This window comes from Ornithodoros turicata, chromosome 10 (assembly GCF_037126465.1).
Source record: "Ornithodoros turicata isolate Travis chromosome 10, ASM3712646v1, whole genome shotgun sequence".
Taxonomy (NCBI): domain Eukaryota; kingdom Metazoa; phylum Arthropoda; class Arachnida; order Ixodida; family Argasidae; genus Ornithodoros; species Ornithodoros turicata.
The window spans coordinates 4,354,615-4,377,008 of NC_088210.1; the positions used below are offsets into that span (position 1 = coordinate 4,354,615).

At 46.1% G+C, this 22,394-nt stretch overlaps 1 protein-coding gene across 2 annotated transcripts in view; it reads right to left on the reverse strand.

The window, feature by feature from the left end:
* Positions 1 to 22,394, reverse strand: part of LOC135370088 (phospholipid scramblase 1-like) — a 77,334-nt gene that overhangs the window by 49,149 nt on the left and 5,791 nt on the right. For both annotated transcript variants that reach the window (XM_064603780.1, XM_064603779.1), the window contains exon 3: positions 15,564 to 15,629. In XM_064603780.1, coding sequence (XP_064459850.1) covers positions 15,564 to 15,629 — 66 coding nt within the window. The remainder of the gene's footprint in view (positions 1 to 15,563; positions 15,630 to 22,394) is intronic.

Consider the following 22,394-nt stretch of genomic DNA (forward strand, 5'->3'; position numbering starts at 1 on the left):
TCTGATGATGGGACCCGAAACGTCAAGTATAATGTTGTTTCCTGTGTTGCTTGCCGGTGCGCTGAACTTATTAACCATACTATCGATGTGTTGCCGCGATGTAATCTGGTGTCTTGGTAATATTGTCTCGCCTTCCAAAGTGGTCCGTATAGCTTCTAGGCACCCTAGAGGACTTCATAATTTTGGAAATAATACCATGCAAATTTCTTACTTGTTGCTGTGTCCCGGGAGCGAGGATGATGCGCCTGGACGGCTGGAGCTCACGTCCCTCGACGAATTTCGTAGGTCCGACACAGCCGGAGGGTAGGTTGTATTTAGTTGGGCGACATCCTGGCTGTCGTTTACATGCCAGTGTTCAGTTTTGTTGGGACCTCGCAGCCGTACTGGAGGTCGAACCATAAACAGTATCACGAACAAATATAACGCTATCCCTAGCAGCAGAAGGGCTAAGTAAATACGTTGGGCGAGTTTGCTGTCAGCCATTTTCAAATCTTGCGTCACGCCGGTGTGCCCCCCTCCGCGACTTTCCCCCACTAGCTTGGAAGTTGCTTGGGTAACTTGGTATATTCACCTCTTCGTTCATTGTGTGATGCGGTCGCCGCTAGGTGGTACGTCTCGCGTACTTACGTGGAGTTTTTTACAGACAGCAACCAAAGTACGTATACCTTACGTACTTTGCAATCCGACACGCGATCTTACTGTCATACAGAGACTGATCAAGGTTACCATGAAGTTGAAACCCCTCGATATTCGCGTTTTGCATGACCTGTAGGTGGCGCATCTAAACTCCAACACAGCGAACATATCCATGATGCCGCTTAGGTTCGGTTTTAGATTTCTGAACTGCAATGTTGATTCTAGATGTGTTGAAGGCGAATGAGTATTAACCGCTGCTCAGATACTTCTGGCAGGCGTAACCGAGTTGTCTAAAGAGAAGGCTATAGTTGTCGCGTATTATTTGCGAAGTTCCAGCGTGTTTGAGCAACCACAGTTGGTGAATGTGAATTTTACGTTTACAGGTTGCGAGGCCTAAATAGCAAGCAGCGAATGTCCTGCGCTGCAGGAATATCAGAGACATGCAAGCACACGGCAGCTATGCTGATGCCCTCTCACAGATAATATCACCTAAGTGTAGCGCGTGTACGAATATGGTTCAAAATTTACAGGGTAATGTTGCGACACACGTGTGTCACTTGTGCGCCTGTTTTTGGGAAACCTTAACGAAACGTCGCATTTTTTCGCATTCTTTCCCAAGTGACTTGACGCGCTGATTCAAATGCAGAGTTACAAAACTGACTTGGTATACGTTTTCCCGCTATCCCTTGCCCTTTCTTACACATAATGGCTGCTTAAGTTTGAAACAAACTAATTCTGTTTTACCAAGACAAAGTTTTGCTTCCCTTCCTGACGTGAGTTGCACAGAACTCTGCTTCACAAAAAAAGAAAAAAAGAAAGAACGTTCATCGGACATGTACGCAGAACCGCTCCAAGAGCTTCCACACACGCACAAGCATTACTGGTGCAACAGGTTAGTAGTATAAGGCTTTGTCCATTTGATTCCCTCCGCCACCAGGGCTGCGCCACCGTCGCGTCAAGGTCGACTTCGTTCGCGAATTTTTTTCCGTGCGCGGTAGGTGGCGCGTGGGCGGTGTGCTACCCGTGCGCTTGCCATCGCACATTTTTACGCCTGGGCAGACTTCACTCGCAAATGTTTTCCATGCGCGGTAGGTGGCGCATTGCAGAGGGCTACCCGGCGCTTACCGGTGGGAGGAGGGCAGCGCGAGCGCTTGCCATCGCGCATTTTTCAGCCTGGGCCGACTTCTTTCATGATTTTTCCGCCTGGGCCGACTTCACTCGCGAATTTTGGCATGGCACAGAGGGCTACCCATACACTTATAACATGCATATACATGCAAAGAGGGTAGTACAATTTAATATATTTATTAAAGCCAATTATATTGCCAATTGCAATGCCAATCAGCTGAAAGAGAAAATTCCAGCGAAAAAACCTTCACGACCTGAAACAAAACTCAAGACAGTACATGTAATAGAAAATATAATTATTGTCTGTATAATTATTATCAGGGCTTCTGTCCTGAGGCAACTCCTTCCTACATTCTACCGGTTCGCTGGCGGCTTCTGTCCTGAGGCAACTCCTTCCTATAATTATTTATTGATTGTTTAATAAATATAACAGTGCCTCTCTTAGATATTCTTTTATTAAATCCCTCAGGGCATCAGGATCTGAAAGAAAACATAAAATCAACATTCATCACATAGCTTACTACTTGATCACTCACGTAGCCCGCACCAATGACCTGAAGGACAACTTATTATTATTATATGAAACCACATGCTCATCACAATAATACATACAGTGCATTGCCACTGGATAATCTGAAAAGATACTCATAATTAATATCAACGTCCATACACATTACAATAATACATACATGGCGCCATCACTGTATAAGCCAAAAAAGATTTTGAATTAATGTGGAGGGCTGCCAGTGCGCTTACCATTGCACATTTTCCCGCCTGGGCAGACTTCACTCACAAATTTTTCTCCGTGCGCGATAGGTGCATTTTCCACCCTTGGCCGACTTCCTTCGCGATTATTTTCCGTGCGCGGTGGGTGGCGCGTGGGCAGTTTACGTGCAAGTAGGGACATGCACGCTAGCAACCCCGCAAACCGGTGCCACCGTCGCATCTGGACTGACTTCACTCGTGATTTTTTTCCGCTGTAACATGCGCAGTGGGCTGTTTGCATGCAAGTAAAGATATGCAAAGGACAGTCATACATAAAAGTTCATGTGCAAATATATTTATTATTGCCAATGGTTCAGGGAATTGTAATGCCAGGCTGCGAAGGGGAAAAGTGTACCAAAAAAAAACCTTCACGACCTGAAACAAAAGAAACACATTATAATACAATTCACATAATAAAGTGTGTAGCTGCGCTACAATAAACGAGGTCCGATACAAGTGATGGCCGAGGGAAGAATGATGTTTTAATGAACTGCAGGTGCGCTCGACACCTACGCTCGAGGTAAGGACTCGCGGGGCCACAAGCGATGTCAATGATAGTGAAGGTGGCCGCTGCAAGGGTTCCCCCTGCGGCGGAGGGACTGTCCTGTAGTCCGGCTTGTGGAGGGTTGAACGAGAGGTGAAGTCCAGCGAACGTGGCGTGTTGGCGGACGCGCGCGGCGGTGACCGCTTAGCAATGGGCAGTACAGCAGGGGAGGGAAGGTGGGTTGTGGGTGGCGGGGGTGCCTCGATGTCCGCGAGGTGGGCGGGCTTCAGCCGGTCCAAGGTAATGGTGTCGGGACCGTGCGGCAGATGCACCTCGAAGTATTTGTCGGCACGGTGAAGTACCTTAAAGGGACCATCATATGGTGACTGGACGGGTGCGCGAAGGGTGTCACGTCGAACGAAAACATGTGTTGCTGTGTCAGGGCTACAGAAGATGGTGCGGGAACGACGAGGGGTCCGAGGAGGTGTCTCGGCCATGTCGCGGAATATCGAACATAGGCGGTCGAGGTAAGAGGAGGGGCCGGGCACAGCTGGCGAGTCGACTGGTGTGAAGAAAGCTCCGGGCAGCCGTAGGGGCGAGCCGTACACGAGATCGGCTGAAGAGCAGCGCAGGTCAGTCTTCAGGGACGAGCGGATGGCTAGGAGCACAAGGGGAAGACGATCCAGCCAGGGTCGCGTATCGTTCGCGACACAGAGGGCTGCCTTGAGTTGCCTGTGCAGACGTTCAATGATACCATTGTCGACGGGGTGGTAGGCTGTGGTACGTATGTGCTTGGTGCCGAGCAGGTGGCAGAGCTGCCTGAAGAGGTGGCAGTCGAATTGTCGGTCTCGGTCTGTTGTTATGGAAGACGGCACGCCAAACCGAGAAATCCAGCCAGAGAGGAGGGCTGAGGCTACGGACTCTGCAATTATGTCGGTGAGGGGTATGGCTTCCGGCCAGCGAGTGAAGCGGTCGATACATGTTAGTAAGTAGCGCTTGCCATGTACCGGAGGAAGGGGGGCCGACAATATCAATGTGAACGCGGTCGAACCGCACATCCGGGGTGAGGAAAAGTCCGGGTGGGGAAACCGTGTGGCGATGAACTTTCGACCGTTGGCAGAACAGGCAGGAGCGGGTCCAACGGCGGACATCGCGGTTTATGCCAGGCCAAATATAGCGTTCTTGAATCAACTTCTGTGATGCCCGAATGCCAGGGTGCGAAATGTTGTGCAATGAGTCGAAGACAAAGCGGCGGAATTCGGACGGCACGAAGGGTAGCGGCGAACCGGTAGATGTCGCACCGAAGTAGAGTGGTGGTGGATGGCAAGGGGCACTGGGCGAACTTAAGAGAGCCCGATGGCTGGTCGGGAAGGGCGTGCAGTTCGGTATCAGTCGCCTGTGCCAAGGCGAGGGCGTCGAAGTCAACGGACGCCCGGGACGGTGGGGTGGAAACGGCGGCGATGTCAAGCCGCGACAGGGCGTCGGCAGCGTAGTTGGAAGTTCCGGGGATTTGGCGGATGTCGTCAGTGAACTCGAGTATAAATGCCATGTGACGGTCTTCTCGGGGAGAGTGGGTGGTGTTCGGGGTGCGTAGGGCATGGACGAGGGGCTTGTGGTCGGTATGCAGTGTGAAAGATCGGCCTTCTAGGAAATGCCTGTAGTGTTTCACAGCGAGATATGCCGCTAGAAGCTCCCTCTTGAAGGTGCTATAGCGACGCTGAGTTGGGGAAAGCTTGTGCGAAAAGAAACCTAGTGGGCACCATTCGCCACTGCAGAGTTGTTGTAAGACGGCTCCAACAGCTTTGTTTGAAGCGTCGACCAATAAGGCCGTCTCGGCGTTAGGCTGTGGATGATGCAGGAGAGTTGCGTCTGCAAGTTTCCGTTTGACGGTTGTAAAGGCTAGTTGAGCTTCATCAGTCCAAGTCAGGGTAGTAGTTTCTGCTGTTTGCGGCCGGTGTCGGCGAGCGTAGAGTAGTGTTGTAGCGTATACTCCGGGGAATGGCGCATCTTGTCGTGACGGGTCGGAGCAATAATACTAACGTCAGCGCCGGTGTCGACGAGGAACCGTCTGCCAGTCTCGCGATCAGTGATGTAGAACAGGTGGCTGTCGCGGTCCCCAACCATTCCAGCCGTTAATGGTTGGGACAGGTCCCCCAAACTCACATCGGAAAAGCGTGCAACGAAGAAGGCCGCCACTAGATACCCCACTGTTGCCGTTCCGGATCACTTCAGCGCGCTAAGTTTAGCGGCAAAATGTATTTGTTGTTTCTGCGAATGAATCTAGTCTTTATATGTCCAAATAAAACGCGTATAACAACTTTCTCTGTCGTGTTTCACTTTTTGGTCCCGTTTTTAAACGTGTTGAGCGATCGGAAGAATCTAGTGCACGGCTGCGTGCATCACATAGCGTACCTGCCGTACAAGGCGCGGCAGGCGCTGCAGTCGTCCATTTCTCCTTCGGTGACTTGGCCTGGCTTGGATTGTGCTTCAACTGGATTTTTAGCGCGCTACAATCCACGCAAGCCAACGTCTGGTAACAATGGGGTATCTAAGGGCGGCCTCCGGCATTGCACGCATCGGGATAGGAACAAATACATGGGAAAATGACGACCTTGGGGGACCTGGGTTGGGACTTCCGTTTCCCTGCCATGAGCACAGCGGTTTGCAGTTGCGGGCAGCGACTCCAAAGGTGTCATGGTACCAGCAGTACCCATTGGCAGGAGAAGGAGAGCTGTGGTATCGGCGGGATGGAGAGCGGTGGCGGCGATACGAACGCCTAGGAGAATAAGCCCTGAGTGGATGGGACATAGCAGCGACTTCGACGCGAAGCTCCTGAACTGCGGCTTGCAAATGTTGGACAGTGGAAGTCAAGGTCGCGATAGTGGGATCTGGTAGAGGGAAAGGGGCAGCATCGTATGACAGCCGGGTGGGATAACTTGACTGGCAGGTCTGTCTCGACGCAGCAAGAACGGGAAGGCCCTGCAGGTCCATAATACGGTCGGCCGTTTTGGCTAGTTCATCGAGAGATGTGAGTTCGGCAGCAGCCAATATGAGCCTGACATGGTGGGGTAGGCGCTGTAGGAAGAGCTCACGTAGTATGACATCATCAGCTGAAGTATCTCCCAGGAATTGGCGCATGCGGCGCAAGAGGTGGGTGGGCTTACGATCTCCGAGCTCCTCGCTAGTGAGCCATTGCTGTAAGCGCCGTTGTTCCGAAGCAGCCGTGCGGCGGATTAGCTCGGTCTTTAAGGTGTCGTATGGAGTCTCAGAGAGTGGCTGGAGAATAAGGTCGCGCACTTCAGCAGCGGCCTCGGGTGCGAGACGACATAAGAAAATTTTGAAAGCTGGGAAGTTATTCGGCGTCCGGCGAAGGTAACTTCTACTTGAGCAAACCAGAGTTGAGGATCGGCCAGGGAATAGAGCGCTAGGCGAAGGTTGGTGACGGCAGCCTCTGCGGAGACGGGTATGTGATCGCCGTCCGGGATTGAAATTACGTCCGGGAGAAATCACGCTACAATAAACGAGGTCCGATACAAGTGATGGCCGAGGGAAGAATCATGTTTTAATGAACTGCGGGTGCGCTCGACGCCTACGCTCGAGGTAAGAACTCGCGGGGCCACAAGCGATGTCAATGATAGTGAAGTTGGCCGCTACAAATGTACTTACTTATTACAGGTATGATGCAATAGGCATTGAAGAGGTATCACAGAGAAAGAATCAATCACAATATTTTTATTAATGGGAAAAAGAATCAATCACAATATTACTATTAATATTTTTATTAATTTTTATTAATTAATTAATATTATAATTATTAATTTTAATAATTTTTATTAATATTAATTTTATTAATTAAATTTAAATAGATATAAATTAAATTTTTATTAACTAAATTAATACACACAAGTTTTCAATGAAAGAGAATTAAAATAGAATAGCACATTTAATCCAAGAACATATTCTTAATCAATACGATTACAATCAAAATTACAAGTTTTATCATAAAACGTCTAAGATTCTTATACTTGAGCACCATTATTGCAATAGTGGGGTTTTAATTTCAATTACAAGTTCTGATAGGTGTAAGTAATTAATTATGCACAACAGAGACCCTGGAACACAATGGGTCACATCGAGGGACAACACGAACACAAGAGGAAATAAAATCTATACCACTACAAAGAAGATATTCTTAATCAAAACAACAGAGGAGAATAATCTATCATTTTAACTATCATAAAATCATCCTAGTGACATGATTTAATCGAACACTACACAATTTTAATTCAAAGAGACACTACAAACCTTACTTTGTTTTATGAATCCAACACCCAGGCACCATGAGAGGATCTCGTTTTTTTTTGTTTTTTTTTCAAAGCCCGGAGACATATTATCTCTCTGTCTATACGGCCAAAGCACTGTGCATGCTTTGTCACTCAAAGGGTTGGGGGCTATATCCCTTTCCTTCCTCAAGCAAACAGGGCGCTCTCGAGGTCAGATAAGATAGTACAAAGGCGATATATTTTATTGTGCAGCGCAAACAGATGCCGATATTATTCGTGGGGATCACTATCTTTTCGCATCCTTTCCTTGAAACGGAAGTCTTTCGTCAAAGTGGATGACATAGTCGGCTAAGTTTGTACAGTTTTTTAGTCTACAGTTTATAGTGTACAGTTTAGTTTGTAGTAAGTTTTTTATTGAACATATAGAGAAAGTCCAGATTATTAAATGATAGCAACAATACTCAATCAATGAAAAACAAGAAACAAATTTAATTACATCGATTTTTGTAATATCTTGCAACAGAAAGTTCTATATAGATGAACCACACAGAAAAATCAAATGTGAAACACAACTCAGAAATATGAGACATTCCCAACTCAGAGATTATTTTTACTGATGTCAATCGAGTGATCAATTGAAACAAATACAAGAGAATAATTATTTCAGGTAGTAACTTTCTAAACAAGCGAGAAATATTTAAAACTTTTCTTATAGAGGAAATCAACAGACACAATTAATACATCATGCATACATAATGTTCAACTCATAGAATATCAATCGAACCTGAAACAAAGTCAAAACAATAATTAATTCAGACAAATCATTTCTAAGCAAGCAGCGTGAATACACCACAGAATCTGTACAGAAACTTGTCATTTCAACGAATAAACAAGATCAACTAGTGGGTTCAAGAGATAAAGTGAGTGATGGATGAAAGCCGACGACCCCAACACCAACCTCAAGTGATGGAAGGAAGGGTTCTAGCATGGTCTTGTACATAGAATCATTGAAAGCACACATTTTTCCTTACTCGTCACACCTTTTTGTAAATCAATATCCATAATTCTCATGTCAGGTGGATATTAATAACATTCTAAACGAAAAAAAAAATAATTTTTTAATGAGCATATATATGCTTTAATCAAGTGTAGACGCGCACTTGGAAACAGAAGAGACAATTGCTCTACATTGAAGAGATGGACAGATTTTGTACTCTCGCTACCACAAGTCATGGGAAGATGTGATAAAAAACTGCTTCGAAAAGGAAGAGCCGCGAAACGATTCCATTATCGCTGCATTTCAGACGTGGTCGTATTCGGAGATATGGCACAAACTACAGAACTGAACATGCAAGAAATTATATGACGAGTCTACAATACTTATAAAAATATCTGCACATCAACGTCGGAAGGACCATTGGGATTGATGGCGGAGTTTTTGAGGTTTGCTAACGAAGAATTGAAATACGCTAGACCAGATGTAATTGTAATCATTGCAATGGACATTGCGTTCAACAAGAAAGCAGTCACATCAAATTATCATATACAAGCAGTCTATATCGCACGATTCATTACGGATTTGTTGAAATTACACCTATCTATTGAGATAGAAATCGTATCACATGATATGTTCCACTACCACGACAACGCAATTATTTTCTTCTACCAGTTCTTGCAACGATGTCGAATGAGCAGAAGTTCAATATTGTTGTACTGTTCGGGACACGGTTGTCGAAAATCTCCAGCCCGTGGCAGAGCGATCGTAATTTTAATTAACTTTTAAATAACTTTCGTAATTAATCTTTGTAATTAATGAAAATACGTTGACTGCGTAATTGCAAAGATTTAGAGTACAACCCTGGAGGGTCTACCTCACAAGAACCGACACGACAGCGCCTTTTTGTGTTCTATTAAAAAATGTGCGAAAATACAAAATAATTGAGCACTGTGCGGGTTTTGCGGCCAATTTCTCCTCTCCCTGTCTTGGTGTCACCCCTTTTCAACTGACATCAGGTTGTTCCTGAAATCATGGAACAGCCCGCTTTGTCCCTAGAAAGCGTGAAGGGAATTAGTGATGCCGTGTCTCAGTCTACATTATCATAAAACATGCCGTCTTTGATCTTCTTTCCGTCATTATCTCGTTTGGTCTGCTCAACACCTTCCAAGGCAGTTCGCGATTCGATGTGACAACTGTCACGCAATAAAACTACCAATGTATTGCCTCGGAGATCTCAAAAATAAAATCACCGATTCTGCTGCTCGATAAGTGTGTACGTTCTACCAGAAACGAAAAACGACGATATCGACCAGGACGCTAGGAAGCGGGGGTGCCCCATGTTTTGAGGAACAGCGTGATGTCAATGTTGTCAATGGTTGAGAGTGAGAGAACGACAGGAAAAATCGGCCGCCGAACTCGCCCAACGCTCGACGATAGGGCCTTTTCGCATATTCTTCAAAGGCACAGAAAAGTACTAATGTTTCGATTCTTGTTGACTAGACCTCTCAGGGTTATGCTCTACACAGAGCCGTAGCGACGGCGGGGGGGGGGGGGGGGGCGAGAGGGGCAGCCGCCCCGGGTGCCCTCGCCAGAGAGGGCGCCGAACGAAGAGCCCCTGCAGGTTGGTTGGACACGATAAAGCGGGAACGAAGAAAATTTGAATCTTCGACCTATGCAGTACAAATGAGCGTTTTCATTTCTTTGTTTACATGGCTTCTGACGGGAGAAGGGGAGGGGGCGCTTCTGATTTACCCTGCACTCTTAAAAATGAACTTCACCGCATAGCACGCCCCTAGCCAACCATCATCTCGAATGATATCGTTATCTTCCCTGATTTGTTGAAAACGGGAGGCGTACGCCTTTTTTGTGACACTTATGCGGTTCATAATTGTCACAAATAAGGCGTACGCCTACCGTTTTTAACAAATCAGGTAAGATAACGATATCATTCGAGATTATGGTTGGCTAGGAGCGTGCTATGCGGTGAAGTTCATTTCTAAGAGTGTGCCCTGGGCGCAAACTTGCCTCGCTACGGCTCCTGCTCTACAAATCTGGAATTGCGCGTTCAACTTGTTTTCAGGAATTGTGAAGATTCATCATAAAAGTAGTCTTTTCTTTTTTTACACGATCAAAGGAGTAACGGCTGCTGAGTGTGCGTTCCAAAGCGGTTACGTCTTGGTCTCTCACGATACCAACATTCTGGGCTGGTGGTTCAGTGATGCAGATGTCGATTCTAGCTTTCATGTTCCCTGGTTCGATCTGAGGGTCGTGCCTTTCTTCTAGGTAATTCACTTCAAATTCACTTCAAAGGTGGACCACTTTTCATTGCATCAGAACCTACTACGTCGTTATAGGAGCTCATGGACAAATTATGAGTTTACCTGTCATGCCAACTGCACTTCAGCCGTTATCTTATATTCGGTTTTGCTCCATCTTTGTGCTACATTTTTGTTTTACGAACAGCAAGCCGACCTTCTATCAGGCTGGCCTTTCCGAAATAAACGTATATCCCCCCCCCCGCCCCTCCCCGGCTTTACAGAATGCCAAGGTGTTAACATCTCAGAACAACAGCAGACAGAGCATCTTTAACCGCCATCGTTACAACAGCAAGACACGTAGGGTCGAAATTCTTGTTTCGCTTTTTAAGTTTTATTTGTTCATCCCTAACAATGTGCTCTCGTGCGCACTCACAAGGCTTTTTAATCAAACTGTCATGTCAAGTCATGCACGTCCCACGGAGACTGCGGATTAAGGATTACAGTGCTTCCGACGGGTGAGAAAACTTGTACTTGCATCCGCGTTTTCCTTTACCGCTTCTCGCATATTATAAAGTGTCTTCATAGGGGACTGCGATAACTGTCGTTGCTTGCTAGTTGAAGTCTCTTATTTCAGGTTATCAATAGCAAGCGCACAAAAGCAGTTTTAGCGGACCGTTTGTAAGGTTATCATGCTTGTCGGTGCCAATTTGCAGTTATGTATAAGACTCAGAATCTTATCCACTGGCAAGCCACGTTGTGAACGGTTTGCTAAATTTTCTACCATGTTCACCCGATTCCACAATAAAGCGAATTAGACGCCCGCAAAAATTCCAGAAGAATGGCGATTATCTGTGGGAAACATCACGGACGATTGCGCGACTCTACCCAAGCAGCACAATGTACTGAAAGTCGAGTGCAATAGGGGTGGACGGTATGTGTCTTATCAATGTTCTTCAGTTTCATCAGTCTGTTCAAGGCCTTCCACCTACCCGTCCACCCCTATTGCACTCGACTTTCAGTACATTTTGCTACTTCCCATGCAGCACAATGTACTGAAAGTCGAGTGCAATAGGGGTGGACGGGTAGGTGGAAGGCCGTGAACACGCTCTTGCAGCTAAAGAACATTGATAAGACACGTACCGTCCACCCCTATTGCACTCGACTTTCGGTACATTGTGCTGCTTGGGTTGGGATACTCTTGGTTCGGTAAAAGAAAACTTTGATATGACGTCCGTTGCTCCCTACCATCTTATCACCACAGTTTGCGATTGCACCTTTCTTCCTTTTTCTCGGTTTCTCGGACTTTGAGCAGAGTTTACCCAACATCTCCAAGATAAGGAGAAGGCTCTCGCCCTACATCACACAGGATGGCCCGCTGTTACTATTGTGGATGCTGCTATGAGGTAAATGAAAGAGCGAACGAGAAGAAAGCTCGAAGCAGATCGCGAAGTTGGAAAGGGTTCCATAGGTGACGTAAGCGCGGATGCCCGACGCTATCTAGGAGGTGTTGGTTTACCAATCACTTTTTTGTGTCGAACGTGAGTGTGCTGCCACCTATAGATGCTCTGAATATATAAGCACTCTTCCGCTTGTTTTTTGGTTATTTTCATTTCTTTTTTTTTTTTTTGCGGGGGGAGGGTGTTGGTAACCGACAAGGCTTCTTGATGGTGGCGGGAAGAGACTTGTAAGACGCAAAATTTCAAATTAAGCATTGAAATGTCCTCATGATAAGGCCAAGAACAAACTGAAGTGTATGGTAGAGTGATAGCGGAGTAACAAGGTACAAGTAACAAAGTGAAGTGCAGTTACTGAATTCATCTTCGTGGCCTATAGAGTATTTTTTTAATCATAATGTAGGGTGATTTCTAAGGGTTTCCTCCGACGCTGTCACACATACACCGACACAGTCCCCTTAGAAGTCGCCCCAGGACGCACATTTCTCATCGTCCACGGCATCCCGATTTCCCACAGAGAGAACAAAAATTGATATTGACCAGCCTATACGAGTGCCGGTCATCCCGTTCCACACGCTACGAGAAGCAGCCCAGAATTATGAGCAGCAGTACACCAAAGAAAGGCTTGGCAAAAGTTACCAGAGCTGATTATCACGTTTTCATTCTGCGTTAGGCAATTGCGGCTGATAGCCAGCCTCGGCGCGCGATATCTGATGTTCCCTTTCTCGTCTGCCCACGCCTCTTTCCATCTTCTTTCCTCCTCACCTTATACTTTCCTTTCAAGTTGGCTTTCCTACATGTTCTTCTGCTATCAGGCAGAACCTGCATCGAAGGATGTGTCCCTGAATTCTGGTCATGCATACACGCTTCTCTATCCGTGTATTCACACGAGCGACATTCCCGCAGATGCGGAAGATGCGCAAAACGTCATAGCTTTCTGCTGTTACGTGAGCGCGAGCCCTCAACGTCGTGTCTTCACGTGCACTGCTAACCGTGGGGAATATCCTGATACATTGCCACAAGATATTCCGTAGCAGACGACAGGAAAACACGCTGACGGTGTCGTCTGCTATATGCGCAGTACGCCACTCCCGATATTCCGCATCGTCTGTATGCTCAACACAACACAGAACGAAACTTCGACTCTGTTAGCAGTGCTTTCACTTTCCTTCCACTAGAATATTCCGTGAGGATGTCGCTCGTGTGAATACGCGGTATACCACAGGGATCATTATGTTAGCCGTCTTTGACCCTGAAATGGGGATGGTACAGGTGTGTTGCGGAAACAGGATGGCGCTCTTGCTCTCCCTTGGACCTCAGTGTCGATACTCGGAAGCGAACCTTATTTACTGACTCTAACTAGAATAAGTGAGAAGACGACGTTGCGTCAGGAAAAAATCTCAATCAAAATTCCTCACTGAATAGACTGAACAGGGCCTTCCAGTTAGAATGCCTGCCGCTCTGGAGCCGTGTATGTACGTCCTGAAAGACTGCCCTACTGAAATTTTTTTCTGATGGACCATCATATCTGGTGGGTTTTTTTACCCTGAAGGTTTGATGGAACAGGTTGATGGTCCATCAACCTAATGGTCTATCAAGCCATCAGGGTAAAAAAAAAACACCAGATTTGATGGCCCATCAATACTGATTGTTGATGGCTTTGATGGTTGTTGATGGTTGATCCATCATGCCTCATAGTTGATGGTCCACCAGGCCTGAGGTGGCCGAACAGTTGTGTACTTATCTCCAAAGCAAGGCCTTACAGCTTCAGTCACATGTGAACAGGGACGACCTGCTGGTCTCTCAGGTGCCACCAAGGGCGGCTTGGTGCTCCAGCAGGAAACATCAAGGTAGATTTCATGGTCTGTTAGATGCCATCAGAATATTTCGATGGTCCATCAAATTTTGTGGTGGTCCATCAGAAAAATTTTCAATCGGGTGACTTCAAGTACACTTGACAGGAGAGTGAAATCAAGAAGTGCTGGAACTTTTCCTTTTTTTGAAACCATTCGCGAGCGTTTCGTCAAAATGAACGTCGACCCAAGCCAACATTTCTGCAAATGCACAACATACTGTCATTCTACAGGTTCATCAGATCATCAAAGTACGGCAACTGTGAAACACGCAACGACGTGCGTGCCCTTACGTTGACGAACATGGAGCTCGCTTTCCGTCAGGATGAGCAGCAAATACGCGGCTCCAGCAGTCGAATGAGATGCTAGTTGGCCCAGCATGCTCAATAATTCGGGACAAAACGTAAAACACGCTTCACCCGTTCATTTCCCATACAGCCCATGGATTAGCAGCCTGTAGGAGTCTGTAGCAGTACATTCCGCTGACAGCGCTCTGCATTCGTTCGCTAGTGACGCGTTGCATGTGAATAACGGGATATTCGAGGTTCCGTATTCAAGGTTCCAGCCTTGTGAACGTCGGCGTCTTGTGGGTTTCATGTAGGGTAGGGTAGGGTAGGGTAGGGTAGGGTAGGGTAGGGTAGGGTAGGGTAGGGTAGGGTAGGGTAGGGTAGGGTAGGGTAGGGTAGGGTAGGGTAGGGTAGGGTAGGGTAGGGTAGGGTAGGGTAGGGTAGGGTAGGGTAGGGTAGGGTAGGGTAGGGTAGGGTAGGGTAGGGTAGGGTAGGGTAGGGTAGGGTAGGGTAGGGTAGGGTAGGGTAGGGTAGGGTAGGGTAGGGTAGGGTAGGGTAGGGTAGGTTGGGTTGGGTTGGGTTGGGTTGGGTTGGGTTGGGTTGGGTTGGGTTGGGTTGGGTTGGGTTGGGTTGGGCTGGGCTAGGCTAGGCTAGGCTAGGCTAGGCGAGGTCAGGTCAGGCCAGGCCAGGCCAGGCCGGGTTGGGTTGGGTTGGGTTGAGTTGGGTTGGGCTAGGTTAGGTTCCAGCGTGTATAGGAACTTTCATGTTCTGCACTGAAGCCCGCCAGTATCATAGGCGCCACGCGTAATCTGAACATCTACATTCATGAACTTCACCACATAGCACGCTCCTAGCCAACCATAATCCCGAATGACAACGTTCTCGACCCTGATTTGTTGAAAACGGGAGGCGGAGTCTATTCTGTACCGTGCATAATAGCCACAAAATAGGCTCCGCCTACCGTTTTCAGCAAATCTAGGGCGAGAACGTTGCCTATGAGCGTGCTATGTAGTGAAGTTCATTTTTAAAAGTGTAATCTCTCAAAAGTGATCCATCACAGAACGCGCTCGTACACTCTTAAAAATGAAATTCACCACATAGCACGCCCTTAGCCTACCATGATCTCGAGTGATATCGTTATGTGCGCTGGTTTGTTGAAAACGGGAGGCGTACGCCTTTTTTGTGACACTTATGCTGTTCATAATGGTCACAGAAAAGGCTTACGCCTCCCGTTTTTAACAAATCTAAAGCTTTGTCCCTCTTGTGCGCGTGGGGAGAACGAAAATAATTCATTTGGATTACAGAATATGCGTTCCTGATGACATCTCTGCCATGGCGGTTGGCACAATCGCCTCATCAGCATGCTAAAAAAATAAAGAGAACTCACGTTACAGACGTACAGGTTGAACGTTACTCACCATTGTACACACCGAACAGGTCCCTATTTCCGGCGTCTAGCACAGTATAAATCCATCTGGGAAATTCTGAATGGAAAAACGAGGAAAAATTACACATGCAGCTTCCCACACTCTTAAAAATGAACTTCACCGTAGCACGGTCCTAGCCAGCCATCATCTGGAATCATATCGTTACTGTGATTTGCTGAAAACGGGAGGGGTGCTCCATTTTTGTGACAATTATGAACATCAGAAGTGTCACAAAAACGCGTACGCCTACGTTTTGAACCAATCAGGGCACATAGCTATATCATCCGAGCTGATGGTTGGCTTGGATCGCGCTATGCGGTGAAGTTCATTTTTAAGAGTGCACATTTGCCTTGACAGAGGAGGGGATACAAACATTCAAACAAATACATGCAACAAACATACAAACAAATTCTTTCTTTGGATACAAATATCGTAGCAAAGCATGTTTACATAAAGGGTTCGATGTTGTGTCTTTTTTTTTTCACACATAATTACAATCGGGGTTATGAAAAAGAAAACCGCCGACGCAGCTTGACGCGCTCACAATGTCTCAAGACAATAGAGTTCCCCGAGAACTACGTCATTATGACGTGATCTGTCTACTGGTGGGCAAAACAAACACACGTGATTATATACGCCAGCACACGCCAATAGTTCTACGTGCATCCGGCGCCCACCACTCTGATGCTTCAGTCACTGCAGTGTTTACATAACATGAGGAGTTCTATTGGCAAATGGTGGCAGTATACAACACCACAGGATGTACTTATACTACAAGCAAAACCTGCAAACCGTTTTACGTGAGACACGCACAAGGTGGGAAGGACACCTATTCAAAATGATGAGCAGGTTTTAACATAATCTGTGTTCGCCGTAAAGGGCTGGGAAACTTTAGTAGGAAGGAAGTCCGTTGTACTATCACTCTGTATGAAGACAACCAGAAACCGCCCGTGACTTTTTCCTTAGTCTCCATCCAGCTAGCCATCGGATGACGACCCCTGGACGCGCTTTTGTGCATATCCCTGTGGCTACTGCCAGGAATTCCCAGCATACGCCTGCTTCCGGACAGAGTGGACACTTCACGTAGGGAGCGTCGTCGTAGCGCAGTCGGGGATCTGAAACCGTTTGTAATTTCAAGTGCGAAGTTTCCGTCTTGAGCGGTAACCGGTACCTGTAACCAATTCGAAAAAAAAAATCCAGGCAGGCAATAGACTTTATTTGGACAGAGCTATTTCTTTGTGTTTTTCTTCTTTTAGTTATCTTGAACGGACGCTCTCTATAGACTCTTTTCTGCTGTCCGGTATATAGACACATTGTCTTCGGAAATGCCATAGACTATTACCCCTCAAGTGCCTCTCAATCCCCATTTGTACCATATCATGGATATCGCAGATTTTTATTAGCAGTGAAACGAGTAGGTATACTTTCATCGTCTTTTTTATCAAGTTGAACCACAGCTGTCCTTGCGGGCGTCGCGGCTATCGCCCCACGTACGCGCTGCTGCTTTCTGCTCTTCAGACAGTGATGTACCGTGGTATAGGTTGAGCAGGAGAGCTACGGCTTTTCTGGATGGACCCGGAAGAGAGAAGGTGCAGGAAGAGGTCAACGTACACGTCAGGACGCAACAGAAGATAGACACAGCGTAGGGAGCATAATTAAAGCAGTGGGGGTGGATTAATAATATCACCCGCAAGCGTGCAAATTTGGATGACCAGGCTAGTTGGTAGAAGGTAGTCATTGATTGAGCGACACTGCTGGAAATACAGACGAATATAGGCGGCAGACGCGGAAAGTCCGCGTTGTAATATCCACCGTCTGCCCTCTACCTTGTTCTATACCTTCTCTACCCCAATGTTCTCGTACTGAGCTACGCCATCAATCATGGCATGACAGTCCTCAGAGAGGCGTAGACATCCCTCACTCCGCAAGTGGTGGTTCTGGGAGGCAGCTGCTGAGACTTTTAAAGCAATCAGATGGTTCAAGTCCAACCAGGTCCCCCAAACTCACCTCGGAAAAGCGTGCAACGAAGAAGGCCGCCACTAGATACCCCACTGTTGCCGTTCCGGATCACTTCAGCGCGCTAAGTTTAGCGGCAAAATGTTTTTGTTGTTTCTGCGAATGAATCTAGTCTTTATATGTCCAAATAAAACGCGTATAACAACTTTCTCTGTCGTGTTTCACTTTTTGGTCCCGTTTTTAAACGTGTTCAGTGATTGGAAGGATGTAGTGCACGGCTGCATGCATCACATAGAGTACCTGTCGTACCAGGCGCCGCAGGCGCTGCAGTCGTCCATTTCTCCTTCGGTGACTTGGCCTGGCTTGGATTGTGCTTCAACTGGATCTTTAGCGCGCTACAATCCACGCAAGCCAACGTCTGGTAACAATGGGGTATCTAAGGGCGGCCTCCGGCATTGCACGCATCGGGATAGGAACAAATACATGGGAAAATGGCGACCTTGGGGGACCTGAGTCCAACAGTCCCAGAAGAAAGTATTTGTTTTCTGAACTAAGACAACGTCTCAAAAATTCAGCAAGTGAGTTTTCTCTGACACACAAACATCATACTTACTTATCAGATTACTTTCACATACGTTTATCGTTATATTTAATTAGCGGTGCCAACATGTGCTCGCCTAAGAGTTACGCTCCACAGTGTGATTTCCGTGGTTGAGCATTTGAGGGCAAGTGGCTGCCGTTACGTCCTCACAGGGAAACTCTGCTGAGATCCACTTGAGGTATGCTTTGTAGATTGCCCTCTTAACAAGTAACAACTGCAAAATGAACCATGACAATTGAAGGCATGTGCTTTTTTTTTTCATTCTCAGAAGTTCTTCGCAATTGTGCGACACGTAACTGGAGGTGGTGGCCGTCCCACTGTTGTACAGTTCTTGTACATTTATAGTATGCTGTCAGTTAACAACATTGTGAAGCCGCCACAGAGAAGCAACGTTGGAGGGAAAGGACCTCAACTATTGTGAAAGCTCCAGACCATCTTTGGCCGAAAGTCTGCGCCACCAATCTATGTAGGGCAACCTTCACTGACGCATCATATTTATCATGTCATTACACAATATATATTCGGTTATTTTTATTGTAGGCTCAGCTAGAATAAGTTTGATGGTGTGCTGGCAGAAGACAATACAGCTGCTTGTCCCAGAGGAACAAAAGAGCATGCATCCTCGAGTACCTTGGAGGATACGTCACACACAAATTCCGCGGAGACACCCGCTCTGCGGTGATCTCAGGAAAATGCCGACTCGCATGACCTGATACCCGTGAAATCCTGTGCCTTCCTTAGTCTGTCTTTCCGCCCCTAATGAAGCTCATCATGCTTGCTGAGGACAATGTGATATAATGCACACCAAGAGAGACAAGCCCCATCTACTCTCAAGCAGCCCTTCTTGACGACAAGCTACCAGGTTCTAGCGTTCGATGCAGTGTGCACTACATCCAGAAAACAGCTGAAGCGCTTCATTCTTCTTCTTCTTCTTTTTTTTGTGAGATGTCGTCTGCACTTCTTTTCCCGTGAAAACATGTAAGCTACGAAAAGTAGCAAATAAAGGAAGCTGGTGACTGAATACTCATAGTGCGGTATTTTAAACGTTTTTTTTCCTCCATGAGTTCAAAGTTGACGTACATTTGGTTGTAACTGCCAATCTGAGCCATTCCAGCCAAAAACAGCCAGAGGTGTTGCCTGACTCTCTTAAATTTCATTAAGAAAGATATTTTTTTTTTTTTTACATAAGATGTAAACAGAAACATGTTGGGTGTTACGCGCTTCTGACATACTCATAAGTCATTTCTGCGCCTTCGTTGCCTGACCTTAGAGGGGAAGCACGGGTCTACCTCCCGGAAAGGCATATAGAGAAAGAGAATAAATCTGGTGGCGTGTGAGCACTGAAGAACGGAACATGTCTTGGGTCAACTTTATGAATTTCGAAGGAGCCCGAGATTATTTATGCTTGTAAACTGCTGTATGGAGATTAGGTCCACATAAAAATGGCAAGCTGTTCTATATTCATTGTTGAACCGAGCGGTCGAGGATATCAACCGCTTGCAAAAAAAAAAAAAAAAAAAAAATGACACATTTTTTTGGATACTATTTTCACATATAGGTCCTCTAGAAAGTGAAAGAAATCGTGCCCTGTTTACCTACGAGATCCTCTCCTATAAGACATTGGAAGCGTACAGCTGTATTTTTCTTCCAACAAGAAAAGAAAATTCTTTTTTCGTCATCATAATGTGCTGCAGCTAACTCATTGGTTGAGGTCGTCTGGGAAGTAAATATATATATATATATATAAACATATAGGCATGTAACCTACAGGCGCGCGCGCAACCTGCACGATAATCTAGTTAGCTCTAAGGTTAGCAAAGCAGCGCATCCAGGGAACGGCTGTCACCCATGCGATGGTCGCAGGTGTCAAATATGCAAATTAATGCAAAGCACCCAAGTACTTAAAAGTACTAATTCAGATTTTTCCGTCAAAATTAATGGTGACTTCGACTGTAATTCATCTAACGTCATTTACGCCATTCAGTGCGGCATGTGCCAAGCACAATACGTTGGTCAGACTAAAACATCATTTCGGATCAGGTTCAACAGCCACCCATCTGACGTTACAAAAAAGCGAAACCTCCCGGTGTCTCCCCATTTCAAGCAACCAGGTCATTCACTAAATAATGTCTCACTTTTTATTCTCCAGTCAAATTTTTAGCTCGATCAGTGCAGGGAACAACGCGAATCTTATCTCATTTACAAATTCCAATCAACTATTAACGAAGATCTGGGAGCACTTTCAACGGTAAAAAATCTGGCCGCCTAGATGAGCTACACTTTCTTCCTTTCCGTTTCCTTTCTGTTTCTCTTTTCTTTTTTTTTTCAGCAAAATTTGAAGCAACACTCACCCTGCCCGGAATTTCCCCGAAGCGGACAGTGACCTACGGCGAATGACATCACCACCCGGACTTGACCTTCTGGAATATTCCCGAATCTGACTCATTGACAAACGCCTGTGGAGTGCCCGTACCGATTATGACGTCATGTACCAAACCTATTTAAGTAATGTGTAACCAGCTACGCATCTTTTGTCCTGACGAACACAGTGCCACTGTCGAAACGTCGACCCCTTGCCCAGTTTACTTTTTAACGTCTCCCTATGTAATAAACTAGTGTTTGTAACTTCCCTAAAATCTGTTTCCGCGTCTTTTTTTGAACTTATATAAACACACATATATATATATATATATATATATTTTGTGGCTGTCTCCTGTGAAAGTCGACATTGTGCTTTTCCATTTTTGGGAGCCTACAGGTGTGCCGTGTGTCGTGATTTCGGCACACTTTAAAGAACCCTCAGGTGGGCAAAATAAGCCCGGGTGCCGATGACTGTAGGGTCGATCATGATAAATGTTATCTCGCGACATACAGCCCCGAATTGTTATTACTGAGTTTTAGTGCATCGTACGCTATCGCCCTAGCGTACGTTAGGGGTAGCGTGATGGTTCTGCGCACTGTGCGGAGCTCTCTTTATGGTTTCCTCGTGCGCATAAGCACCAACGCTATCCCTTACGTACGCAAAGGCGATAGCGTACGGTACACTAAAACTCTCTATTATCAATTTCGCGTACACTAAACTCGGACTACTCTCAATGTCCGTCGTCCGCTTTTGCCACGTATTCCACCGAATCATAGTCAAGCTAAACAACTCTTTCGCAAGGTATTTTCTATACCAGGTTCGGTGTAGTTCACAGGGAATGAAACGACACTCTAGTTTCGAAATCGAGCCAAACAGATGCGACCTTAATTATCGCGTAGCGCGTGTCGTGTATTTCTGGCTGTTCTCCAAAATGTGTGTGTCTATGTCAATCCTGCGCCAGGTTTGTGGCGGCCAGCAATGGAGTGAAGAAGAGGCCACCTGTTTCACGTGCACGGGACTCGCATTAAAAACGTTACCTCGCTGTTCCTCATAGGTTGTGGTCGTTCGTTATTGAGTTCCAGGGCTCAATACACAAAGGCCTTACAAAGGCCTTTGACCTCACTTGATCGCTCACTACTGCTTCACAAACTACAATACTGTGGTATTCGTGGAGTACCATTATCACTCTTGGAATCTTACCTACGTAATAGGTACCACTATGTATGGAATAATAAGTTCAGATCAGGTCTACTTCCCACTATTTCCGGTGTACCCCAAAGGAGCAATTTAGGTCCATTACTTTTCCAAAAACGACATTGTAAACACAACTCTAGTAGCTAAATTTTTCATCTAAGCTGATGATACTATAGTGTATTTGTTACTGGAAGCACGATTAGTGACACTGTAACGCATGCAAACATGGCTCTTTCTGCGATCGGGACATGGTCAGAACATAACAGAATATCTATTAACATAAACAAAACTAAGGCAGTGCTATATAGGACACGTAATAAACCTTTATCCATTCCCTTCAACATCATGTTAGGCAACCAGTCCATTGAAATTGTAAGATCGATTAAAATCCTAGGGGTACTATTTTCATATAATCTGACTTGGGATTGTCACTTGACGTATCTTCAAAACAAACTTGCGAAAGTCATCCTTGGCATCCTGTCTACTTACCGTTACGCACTCCCGAACTTCGTAAGGCTTACTCTTTACAGTACATTAATACGGTCTCACCTTACCTATTGTCACCTCGTATGGGGTACGACATCTAAGACTAACGTTACTAAACTTTATCTATTACAAAAAAGGGCAGTAAGATTGGTTGCAGGCGTTGCTTTCGCTCATCACACAGCAAATCTTTTTGATCGCCTAAAAACTATGAAGGTACAAAATA